Raw genomic sequence first — 13,101 nt, forward strand, 5'->3', positions numbered from 1 at the left:
TGCAGCCTCACTCCCAATCTTCCACCGTAGTCTGAAAACCCACCTCTTCAGACTCCATATTTGACGTAGCACTTGCTGTAGCACTCAACCTTACAAGCGAATGCAAAGGCTAAACTTATGTCATTTAGATCGTTTTTTTTTCAAAATAGTAGAAAAAAGGCAAAGAAGTTTAGGGATAAAGGGTTTAGCGGTGACGGAAATGGAGCCCTATAGCTTCAGCCTGATGAGTCGGTATTCGTACTCTTACTTCAAAACAATTTAGAACAGTGAAAACAGCAGATCTAAATGGTAAATGGTGCATTTAATGTATATAGCACCTTTATCCAAGGCGCTTTACATAGATTGTGCATTACATTCACCCATTCACACACACATTCATACACCGATGGCAGCCGAAACCATGCAAGGCACCAACCAGCACATCAGGAGCAATTAGGGGTTCAGAGTCTTGCTCAAGGACACTTCGACACCAACTCTGGGGGAGCCCACAGGGTTCGAACTGGGATCCTTGCGGTTACAATCAAGCCACTCTACCCCTGAACCAACGCTGCCCTACAGATCTACAAGTCTACAACACGTTGCATCGCGGTGCGTTGTGAACTTGTAGATCGCCTTTGTGTGACTCTCTTGTTGGACGAAGTAAGGCATTCATCTGCGAAACAAATAAGTGAACATGCGAGCAGTTCTTCTCACCGCAGTCAGTGTGTAGATGTAGACCTTGCCAGCCTCCTTGTTGCCAGAGCCCAGGTACATGGGAGCTGCCACCAGCAGGACGTCTGTGATGCCATCCTGGTCTATGTCCAACCCACACAGCTCGCTGCCGTAGTAGGACCCTATCTGTACCAGAGAGAGAGGAGAGAGAGAGAGAGAGAGAGAGAGAGAGAGAGAGAAGAGAGAGAGAGAGAGAGAGAGAGAGAGAGAGAGAGAGAGAGAGAGAGAGAGGGAGAGAGGGGGAGAGAGAGAGAGAGAGAGAGATTGAGAGAGTTTACGCTCTCAAGAGTTAAATGGTAAATGGTGCATTTATATAGCGCCTTTATCCAAGGCGCTTTACATAGATTGTGCATTACATTCACCCATTCACAAATACACATTCATTCACAGATGGCAGCGGAAACTATGCAAGGCACCAACCTGCACATTGGTAGCAATTCAGTGTCTTGCTCAACTACACTTCGACACTAACTCTGGGGGAGCCCCGGGTTCGAGCTGGCAACCTTGCGGTTACCATCCAGCCACTCTACCCCTGAGCCACCTCCAGCCCCACCCCCTTAAAAAGGACAACTTTAGTTTTTTTCAACCAAGGTTCATGTTTTAGGTTTTATTAAAGAAAGTAAAAGGTGAGTGTATTTTTTTTTTCATTTGCTGCTTTCTTTTGTTGTAGGGATTTTAGCTGTTTTAAAAAAATATAAATAAATCGCTATAACATTTTGTAAAGAAATACATATTTAGCCCCATGCTCGAATGCCCCCGCCCCCCCCCCCCCCTGTCAAAAACAGCTAAAATCCCTAAAACGAACGAAAGCAGCAAATGAAAAGAAATGAACACTCATCTTTTACTTTCTCTCATAACAACCTAAAACATGAACCTTGGTTGAAAAAAACTAAAGCTGTCCTTTAAAGATCTATAAGGGTCCATGTGTTTACCGACTCTCCATCATTTAGCTGCTGGGGACCACCTGGAACCGCCTGAAGGACCACTGGTGGTCCCCGGACCACTGCTTTAGGCATCAGTACCGTAAAAAGTACAGTTACATACTGCAATTTGAGTACTTCTCCCACCACTCACAGACCATACATATGTACATAAATACATACAGGTGTCATTTCACTTCACTGCCCATAGGTGGCAGCCTTGGTTTATTTTTTATTTTTTTCATTCATGAAGTTCTGTTTTTCACTCATTTTTCCACTGGACAGAATGGACTGAGAATACTGTAACATACTGTAACAGACCACGCTGTTAACGGCAAAGGTCACAGGTTTGATTCCCGCCTCAGCCAATGTGTCCTTCTTGACCAAAACACAAATCACTAAATCTCTAGATTATAACATGTAGGCCAGGGTCTATACTTGGTCCCCTTCTTTTGGACGCTCTGACACACAGGGCTGTATTTTGCGTGTCTTAAGTACCAGGTCTTATTCCCTATAACTTGAGTAAACTAAAGACCTGGAGGCGTGATCAATGCCATTTGGCTATTCTGAGTGTCCAAAGAGCATTGATCACGCCTCCAGGTCTTTAGTTTAGTAACTCAAGTTAGGGAATAAGACCTGGTACTTAAGACACGCAAAATACAGCCCTGTGTGTCACTCACTAGTGTGTGCGTTTACATCATGGCTGTCATGTTGGAGACAGCAGTAAATCAAGAGGGGCGAAAGCCGCACAGCTGGTGCTCAGAGGGTTTGATTAGGCAGCGGTCTGTTATCGAGCGCCGCAGTCCCGCCCCCTTTCAGAAAAGCGAGTGGCCCAATGCATCCAATGCATTCTCCCATCGGCACTTCTAATATAGTTTATTTAAAGACGGTTACGCCGCGGACAAAGCCAACTCGGATCGTGACAAATCATGACAATGAACACAATGTTTTGGGCCGATCAAATAATTTATAAGACGAAAAACAAAACAAATAGTGTTGTCTCCTGACTTTCTTTTCTTCTTTCTAATGATTTGATCGGCCCAAAACATTGTGTTCATTGTCATGATTTGTCACGATCCGAGTTGGCTTTGTCCGCGGCGTAACAGTCTTTAAATAAATTATATTAGAAGTGCCGATGGGAGAATGCATTGGGGTTTCATTTCCTGGGCCACTCGCTTTTCTGAGAGGGGGCGGGACTGCGGCGCTCTATAGAGCGGAGCGGTCATTATCAACACATAACCGCACCGCTGAATTCAGCGATTGACCAATCAGAATCGAGCGTTCAACCAAGCCATGGTAATAATGCTCTGTGAAGTCTATACCTGTTCTCCGTTCAGGGCCTGGTGGATGCTGACGTCGGCGTCGTTGCTGAGCTCAAACAGGATGACCTTCCCTTTGTGTTTGAACCGTGGAGCTCCTGCTACGTACAGCCTCCTCCAGTCCCCCACGATGACCGACGACACCGTGTAGCCTGCACGCACACGCACAAGCACGACCACACACACACACACACACACACACACACACACACACACACACACACACACACACACACACACACACACACACACACACACACACACACACACACACACACACACACACACACACGACCACACACACACACACACACACACATGACTTAGGCCAATTGTATGACTGTAGCTCGTGCAATTCTGTCCAATCAAAGAATTCAATTAATCAATCATGTAGTGTGTCAAAAGTAGTGTGATGTGATTTGAGGGCATGGTGTATGTATATATATATAAATACTAGCGGTTTCGGAGGTTATCAGATGATGTACTATCCGTCACCAGACCATGCAATGGAGCCAGTGTCGTGGACATTTCCTACATATTGATGCTGTCAGCCATTGTCCGACGTTACGTTGTCCGAGTACCCACAAAAGAGGAGTTAACGGGCAATTATGGGCACTAGATTTGCCCGTAAACCTCAAGTTTAGCAGCATATACAGTAATATACGGTAATATACTGTATACAGGTGTGATGGTACAATTTGGGAGTTTACCGGAGTTTGTTGGAAAAGTTTAACGGGAGTTCCCTGTAATATACACATCCGTATTCCATGCTTTTTGCGCAGTGAAATCTAACCCTGTAACTCTAAGCCTAACCTAAGTCAGTGAAATCTAACCCTGTAACTCTAAGCCTAACCTAAGTCAGTGAAATCTAACCCTGTAACTCTAAGCCTAACCTAAGTCAGTGAAATCTAACCCTGTAACTCTAAGCCTAACCTAAGTCAGTGAAATCTAACCCTGTAACTCTAAGCCTAACCTAAGTCAGTGAAATCTAACCCTGTAACTCTAAGCCTAACCTAAGTCAGTGAAATCTAACCCTGTAACTCTAAGCCTAACCTAAGTCAGTGAAATCTAACCCTGTAACTCTAAGCCTAACCTAAGTCAGTGAAATCTAACCCTGTAACTCTAAGCCTAACCTAAGTCAGTGAAATCTAACCCTGTAACTCTAAGCCTAACCTAAGTCAGTGAAATCTAACCCTGTAACTCTAAGCCTAACCTAAGTCAGTGAAATCTAACCCTGTAACTCTAAGCCTAACCTAAGTCAGTGAAATCTAACCCTGTAACTCTAAGCCTAACCTAAGTCAGTGAAATCTAACCCTGTAACTCTAAGCCTAACCTAAGTCAGTGAAATCTAACCCTATAACTCTAAGCCTAACCTAAGTCAGTGAAATCTAACCCTGTAACTCTAAGCCTAACCTAAGTCAGTGAAATCTAACCCTGTAACTCTAAGCCTAACCTAAGTCAGTGAAATCTAACCCTATAACTCTAAGCCTAACCTAAGTCAGTGAAATCTAACCCTGTAACTCTAAGCCTAACCTAAGTCAGTGAAATCTAACCCTGTAACTCTAAGCCTAACCTAAGTCAGTGAAATCTAACCCTGTAACTCTAAGCCTAACCTAAGTCAGTGAAATCTAACCCTGTAACTCTAAGCCTAACCTAAGTCAGTGAAATCTAACCCTGTAACTCTAAGCCTAACCTAAGTCAGTGAAATCTAACCCTGTAACTCTAAGCCTAACCTAAGTCAGTGAAATCTAACCCTGTAACTCTAAGCCTAACCTCAGTCAGCCTAACTGGCCACGTAGGTAAACGAAGCAAAGTTGTTGTATAGCACAGTGTCACGATGTTTTCCGCTTTGGTCCGAGTTATTTTTAACTTAAAAAAAAAACAAAACTTTTAGACTTAGTATCGTTATTTATTTACCGTTTTAATGTATGTGTATTGTGGAGCATCACCCTACCTAAGTTTTCCACAATGCATGCACTTGTCATGTGTCATGTGGTTTAGGGGTACCTAGGGGTAAGCAGCATACAGTTCTTCATGCTCTTAGGGGTTCATGTGGTTTCGGGGTACCTAGATATGCAGCATATAGTTGTTCATGCTCTTAGGGGTGTGGTGTGGTTTAGGGGTACCTAGGTAAGCAGCGTGGTTTTTCAGCTCCAGGGGGAACTCGGACTCAAAGGCCTCTCTGGGAGGCATGATGCGTCCACTGGTCCCCTCCTTCAGAACACCTCCGTCCCAGTCGTACGCTCCCACCATCCCAAACAGAATGCCATCCTGTGGAGAGGAGAGGAGAGGAGAGGAGAGGAGAGGAGAGAAGAGAAGAGAAGAGAAGAGAGGAGAGGAGAGGAGAGGGGAGGGAGGGGAGGGGAGGGGAGGGGGAGGAGGGAGGGGAGGGGAGGGGAGGGGAGGGGAGGGGAGGGGAAGGGGAGAGGGAGGGAGAGGAGAGGAGAGGAGAGGAGAGGAGAGAGAGGAGAGGAGGAGAGGAGAGAGAGGAGAGGAGAGGAGAGGAGAGGAGAGGAGAGGAGAGGAGAGGAGAGGAGAGGAGAGGAGAGGAGAGAGAGAGGAGAGGAGAGGAGAGGAGAGGAGAGGAGAGGAGAGGAGAGAGAGAGAGAAGAGAAGAGAAGAGAAGAGAAGAGAAGAGAAGAGAAGAGAAGAGAAGAGAAGAGAAGAGAAGAGAGAAGAGAAGAGAGAGAGAGAAGAGAAGAGAAGAGAAGAGAAGAGAAGAGAAGAGAAGAGATAATGAGAAGAGATAAGCCAACTATACATGACTGCGGATACTTTCACACAGAGATTTGGAGATGTACTCACATCCAGTGTGTGTGTGTGTGTGTGTGTGTGTGTGTGTGTGTGTGTGTGTGTGTGTGTGTGTGTGTGCGTGCGTGTGTGTGCGTGTGTGCACTCACATCCAGGGCGTGTGTGGAGAAGCCAATCTGAGACATCTCCATGTGGAAGGAGCTCTCGTTGTAGCCCAGCGTTCCTGAGTGACGGAGGAGATAACAACAATAAATGGTACATTTACGCTCTTATCCAACAATGACCTTTATCTCAATCTGAGCCCTAAAATACTTTAGATTGCGTGCGTGCACGTGCACGAGGGGATTTGGTATATTTGATGACTACACACCATGGGAGCCACCGGAGGCTAACGATGGCTACTAAAAAACGTAAATAAAATACTATTAATTCAGGATTAAATTACATTAAACAAACCCAAGAGAGCCACTGACGCCAACAGTCTCTCAACGGGAGCTCATCCTCGTCTGTTTCTCTTCACATCCCCTCCCTCCTAGCTTCCTTCCTTCCTCTCTCTCTCTGTGCAACTACTGTAAGTACATTTACTCAAGTGCTGTATACTTAAGTGCATGAGGTATTTGTAATTACTTGAGTATGTCCAATCTTCTGTATTTTTACTTGGTTGGTTGCAAATATTATATTTATATTTTGAAAACGTTAGCTACTAGTTACTTTGATTATTATTAACATACATTAAACACTGTACAGTATATATGGCTGACCCTATATACAGTTTGGCCGTTTTGAAAATAGATTGTGAGCTTGTAGATCTGCTATTTTCAAAATATTGTTTTATACATTTGAAAACTCAAGCACATTTTGAATTCCAGACGTTTACTTGTAACAGAGTATTTCTAAATTACAGTATTGACACTTTTACTTAAGCTAAACAATATGAGTACTTCCCCCCCCACTGTGCCACCGTTCCAGTCCTGAAGACCACAGGTGTGAAGACTCTCCCTTCCTTTCCTCCTCTCGTTTCCTTGTGACTCTAGCAGAGCAAAGCTGGCAGAATGTCTGGGAAGCCTTCCTGAAGCCGACCCCTGTGTCCTCCCTGTGTCCCACACCCGTCCTCCTGAAGCCGACCCTTATGTCCTCCTGTGTCCCACACCCCGTCCTCCTGAAGCCGACCCTTATGTCCTCCTGTGTCCCACACCCCGTCCTCCTGAAGCCGACCCCTATGTCCTCCCCGTGTCCCACACCCGTCCTCCTGAAGCCGACCCTTATGTCCTCCTGTGTCCCACACCCCGTCCTCCTGAAGCCGACCCTTATGTCCTCCTGTGTCCCACACCCCGTCCTCCTGAAGCCGACCCCTATGTCCTCCCGTGTCCACACCCGTCCTCCTGAAGCCGACCCCTATGTCCTCCCCGTGTCCCACACCTGTCCTCCTGAGCCGACCCCTGTGTCCTCCCTGTGTCCCACACCCCGTCCTCCTGAAGCCGACCCCTATATGTCCTCCTGTGTCCCACACCTGTCCTCCTGAAGCCGACCCCTATTATGTCCTCCTGTGTCCCACACCCCTACTTTGCTCTGCGTTGGTCTGTCTTTCTCTCTTTTTTGAGTTTGATGCCAATCCTGACTTTGGGAGAGTCCTTGACCCCTATTGATTACTAATGTATATAGGCTATACTGACTGATTATATATATTTTATTTAACCGTAACACGTAAGCCCAACTCAAACATTAAAATAAATTGCCCATCTACAAGGTGACAAGCTCAAGCTGGGTAAAGCTTCTCATTTGAAAACAAAAAAGTAAACTAATATTTTAACACATTTTAAAAACTTTTGAATAAGATGGTGCGTTCCATTGCTGTTGACAACATCACCTAGCAACCCAGTGCTAATGTAAGTATAGCAATATGATGATCAGAAAGCACTATAAAAGACCAATTGCCATACAGTACATCTACAGCGACGGCAGGGAGCGTGACACTATTTATTGATTGACCGTACATGTACATATTGTGTCACGAGAAAATGTCCGTTCGTCTGTCCGCACGTCCGTTCCGTCCGTCGTAAGTCTGTCTGCATGTCCGTCCGTCCCAGTGTTGTTTTCGTCGACTAAAACAAAGACGAACAATGTTCGTCGACTACCTTTTTTTCACTGACTAAAACTAAATAAAAACGAATCTATGATGACTAAAACCAAGGACTAAATATACTGACAATTTCGTCAACAAATAAAAACTAGACTACAATGTTAGGAAGGGACTTAGTGGACAAGAGATCCAGTTTTATGCTGGGTTGCATGCTGAAAATAGCAGATATACAATCTCACAACGCGTCGCGCTGCGACAACAGCAATGGAACGCACCATCTTATTCAAAAGTTTTAAAACGTGTTAAAATATGTCATTACAATGACATCAAGGCCTGTCAAAACACATTTTCAAATCAACTGTAGATTTAGTCGACTAAAATCGTATGACATTTAGTCGACTAATAACTAGACTAAACACTAGAACATTCACGGTGACTAAAATGTGACTAAAACTAAGTGAAAACTATTCAAGAGACTATGACTAAAACTAAAATAGAAATTTGCTGCCAAAACAACACTCCGCCCCGGTATACCTTCCAGCGTGAAGATGCGGTCCCCCAGCGCGTCCACGATGTCGTTGAGCGCCGCCTCGTCGGTCACGTTGAAGAAGAACTTCTCGTCTGGGTCGCTGGCGATGTACTTGATCTCGCTGATGAAGGTCTCGGGGTCCTGCTGTCTGCGGATGTAGTGGCCCAGCACCTGGAGAACAGCACAGGGGTTAGCCATGATTACGTCATGTTGTAGTCATTGTTTTGTAGTCATGATGAAGGTCTCGGCGGTCCTGCTGCCTGCGGATGTAGTGGCCCAGCACCTGGAGGAGACGAGCACAGGGGTTAGCCATGGTTACGTCATGTTGTAGTCATTGTTTTGTAGTCATGATGAAGGTCTCGGGGTCCTGCTGCCTGCGGATGTAGTGGCCCAGCACCTGGAGACCAGCACAGGGGTTAGCCATGATTACGTCATGTTGTAGTCATTGTCTTTCTGTAGAGTCATGATGAAGGTCTCGGGGTCCTGCTGTCTAGCGGATTGTAGTGGCCCAGCACCTGGAGACCAGCACAGGGGTAGCCACTGATTACGTCATGTTGTAGTCATTGTTTTGTAGTCATGATGAAGGTCTCGGGGTCTGCTGCTGCGGATGTAGTGGCCCAGCACCTGGAGACCAGCACAGGGACGTTAGCCATGATTACGTCATGTTGTAGTCATTGTTTTGTAGTCATGATGAAGGTCTCGGGGTCCTGCTGTCTGCGGATGTAGTGGCCCAGCACCTGGAGACCAGCACAGGGGACATCCGGGGGTTAACCTGGGCAAGCATTCCTTCTAGGGTTTATGATCGGAAGATATGGTTACATCATGTTGTAGTCATTGTTTTGTAGTCATCAGGATGATATGGTTACGCCATGTTGTAGTCATTGTTTTGTAGTCATCAGGATGATATCGTTACGTCATGTTGTAGTCATTGTTTTGTAGTCTTTAGAATGATATGATATGGTTACGTCATGTTGTAGTCATTGTTTTGTAGTCATCAGGATGATATGGTTACGTCATTATGAAAAATAATACCTTCTCAATAAAAGCCTTGATGCAGCGTATAGTTTAGCTGATTTCTAAAATATAAATGTGAGTGTGCTTTCCAGAGGCTATTTAGCGTCCGTCTGTACTCTGTATATCTTTGTTTCTATTCTCATCGCAGGCTATACGAGAGAACAAGTCACGCTTTTATTGGGAAGGTATTATTCTGCTAAAGTGTCTTGAAAGCGTTACAAGCAGCGTGCTTGTTGAGTGTGAAACATAGTTGGAACGGTATACTGCGTCACTGGAGGAGGTATTTAATAACTCAATACCACCATGTGTGGGTTGGTCCGAGGTGACACACAGAGAGAGAGAGAGAGAGAGAGAGAGAGAGGGGAGGACATAGGAGAGGAAGTGAGCTAGGGGAGAGGAGAGGAGGCCTCATCTTAACGCCTGGAGTATGAATGAGAAAATTCCACGGGAGAAACCAAACCCCAAGAACCTACACGCACACACAGCATGCACACGCACACACACAGCATGCACACACACACGCACACACTCACACACACAGCATGCACACGCACACACTCACACACACAGCATATTTGACTCTGGCTGCCAAGCTAACTAAGGAAATCCTCTGTTTTCAAAGGCCCGAGACGGCTGGGGGGGAATGTAGAGAGAGAGAGAGAGAGAGAGAGAGAGAGAGAGAGAGAGAGAGAGAGAGAGAGAGAGAGAGAGAGAGAGAGAGAGAGAGAGAGAGTAAATGTGCGTGCATGCACACGCATATTTCATTTCAGCTCCTTCAAAACCATCAAAACACACACTTTACGCACGCACACACAAATCGTTGAAAACACAAATACATAAACATCCACACACTGAGACACTGAGTGATGGTGCTTTGGGTGTTTTCTCTCTCTGTCGTCTGAACTGAAGTAGGAAAACATGAAAATTGCGCAAGTCGAGGACATCGTTTTTTCAAATGGTTTTAGTTATTTTCTTCATAGTATGCACATGTTTAAATGTATAAAGGACTATGTAACTCAATAACAAACTGCAGTTCCTAAGATACTCATAATTTGTCCTTAAACTAAGTGCTGTGTGACGTATGAGATAACAAATCAATAACGGGCCCTTTCTCAGCTGCTTGAACAATGATGTTCACCTGTGAGCTTGTGAGCTTGTAGATCTGCTATTTTCAAATGGCCCGAAATGTATATAGGGCTGAAGTGGTTAATGTATGCTTTGTAATAATAGGAGCGGACGTAGGATACGCACATGGACAGGCTGGGTGCTGGGCTAAAGAAACTTCAGCAGATATTGGATGGAGCCCAGGTACAAGAAAGACCTTCTTTATTGAGAAAACTGAAAACGTTTTGATCTATTTGATCTTCAAGAGGTCACGGCCATGCTTTGTAATAACAATCAAAGCCTACAAAGTAACTAGTAAGTTTTCAAAAAGAATGTAGTGGAGTAAAAGTGCAGTATATTTGCCTCTGAGATGTAGTAAAGTAGAAGTAAAAGTATACTGACAGTTGGAAATACTCCAGTAAAGTAGAAGTACCTCAACATCTTACCTAAGTACAGCACTTAAGTAAATGTAATTAGTTACATACTTTCCACCACTGCATAAAACTTCAATCTTCACTTTCATAAATCTACTAACAAAACATTGTACACTAACAGGCGTTCCCAAAGCAGATCTACTGGAGGGAGAGGTGTGATGTGAGCAAGATCTACTGGATCTACAGGGATCGGCTGGAGGGCGTAGTGTGTGTACTAAGTACTAACTAAGTACTTCAAATTTCATTCTCAGAAAACGTTATCTTTCTTTTGTTTTTGACGTAAGCAGTGTGTGTGTGTGTGTGTGTGTGTGAGGGGGGGGGGGGGGCACACATCATGCACATAGGCACAGGCACACACACACACACACACACACACACACACACACACACACACACACACACACACACACACACACACACACACACACACACACACACACTTCATGTGGGTGGGTGTTGGTCTGTGCAGTAGCAGGGAGTGGTCCCTGACCAGAAACCACTGACCCTACCTGCCATTGGGCAAGGCATGACCGCTCACATTCGCAATGTGTGTGTGTGTGTGTGTGTGTGTGTGTGTGTGTGTGTGTGTGTGTGTCTGTGGGGTGGGGGCACTGGTGGGTGGCTCACCACCCAGTCTAACTTTAGGTGAAGGAATGTGAGGTAAAAATGTGCCAAGGGTAATAGCGCGTTCGTTCGTGCGTGCGTGCGTGTTGGGTTATTATAAAAAAACATTTTCGTTAACTGAACTAAATAAAAACTATAAAAGAAAATCTATAACTAACTGAAACGTTTACAACAAAACTACTAAAACTAACTGTTTTAAAAATGCTACCTTTTCTTGAGTTTTTATTACACAATACTTACTGACCCTTTTCAATCCTGCACCGGACTTATTTGCATGCGTTCGTGTTCATGCTCGTGTGCGTGCGTGCGTGCATGGGCGTGTGCTATCATCATCATCATCATCATCATCATACTATAATTCAGCGAATGTCTGAATGTCTGTCTGAATGTCTGAATGTCACTGACAGCGCGTTATCTCATCATTGACTGCACGAATCACTCCCACTTTTCACACAGGCATGGACCATAATTATATGGAGGGCGTAACGGAGCCCTTTTTTCCATTTGACACATTAATGATTAATAATTAATTTATTAGTGAATAAAAACAGCCGTTTACAGCCGTGGTCTTTGTCCGTGGTCTATCTCCGACCCAGCCACACTATTAGCACACATCTCTCCATGCCAAAAAAATTCTGCACGCTCCCAGAAGTGACCTAGGCTACTTTTTACAGACGCAACTGTCATATTTACTGTACAAATATTGTTTTTACATCACCACACGATCCCATGGGCAATGGGCCTGGGTGCAGTACCCCCCGCGGCCACAAGATGGGGCAAATATCTCACAACGGGTAAGGGCTAGTGTATATAATAAGGGAATGTACATTGCTAGGCATGACAGAATTGTTGACCTATTAACTAAGGACATAAATTCATATGTTTCATCAGCCGCCAAAATGTATAAGCACTCACGTGTTTCAACTGCCATGTTCATGCACAATAATGAAAATGATGCCTTTTCAGATGTCACAGCTAATACACCAGATATTGTTGTTGTTGATGAGGACAGTAGAGAAGTGACCATTTTGGAAGTGGCATGTACATTTGACCACAGTCTGGAAGAGGCATTCCTTGCTTAAGTACCAGTGTCTTAACCCATTCTGACCGGGCACCCATTTTGGTGTTGGCATCATGTTATGCTTTAGCTATTGAAAAATAGCAGATCTACAAGCTCATAGCGCGCCACCGAGTGGCGCGCTACGAGCTTGTAGGTCTGCTATTTTTGAAAAATAGCAGAACGACTGACATTTTTTAGAATCTGATCTCAGGTCAGAATGGGTTCATCAGACCAGTGTGTGTCCAGTGGAAACCTCGTATGAATCTGATCTCAGGTCAGAATGGGTTAAGGATGCTATTATACAGCTTGGCTACAAATGTAAACTACTTGTGTTCATATTTGGAAGCCTCGGTAATGTCCATGTCGTGAGGGGCCAGATTGCAGGCATGCCCAAGCCGAGAGCTAATTAAGGCATCGGCAAAATTCTGCTCAGTGTCTGCAATAATTGGCAGTCGCCATATATGGAGAAGGCGATGCTTTCTGTACCCGTGATCTGTATCCTGAAGCACTTGTTGTAGAGTTTCTTTAAAGCTTGCACATCCACTATTGTTTGTG

General features: G+C 44.8%; 1 protein-coding gene across 1 annotated transcript in view; it reads right to left on the bottom strand.

Moving 5' to 3' along the window:
* itga10 (integrin, alpha 10) overlaps positions 1 to 13,101 on the bottom strand; it is a 66,130-nt gene that overhangs the window by 20,247 nt on the left and 32,782 nt on the right. The window contains exons 9-13 of the mRNA XM_080769176.1: positions 8,316 to 8,481; positions 5,851 to 5,924; positions 5,077 to 5,221; positions 2,954 to 3,102; positions 694 to 837 (exon numbers count right to left, since the gene is read on the bottom strand). Of these exons, the coding sequence (XP_080625302.1) occupies positions 694 to 837; positions 2,954 to 3,102; positions 5,077 to 5,221; positions 5,851 to 5,924; positions 8,316 to 8,481 (678 nt within the window). The remainder of the gene's footprint in view (positions 1 to 693; positions 838 to 2,953; positions 3,103 to 5,076; positions 5,222 to 5,850; positions 5,925 to 8,315; positions 8,482 to 13,101) is intronic.

This window comes from Protomyctophum bolini (genome assembly GCF_963924005.1).
Source record: "Protomyctophum bolini genome assembly, chromosome: 7".
NCBI lineage: Eukaryota > Metazoa > Chordata > Actinopteri > Myctophiformes > Myctophidae > Protomyctophum > Protomyctophum bolini.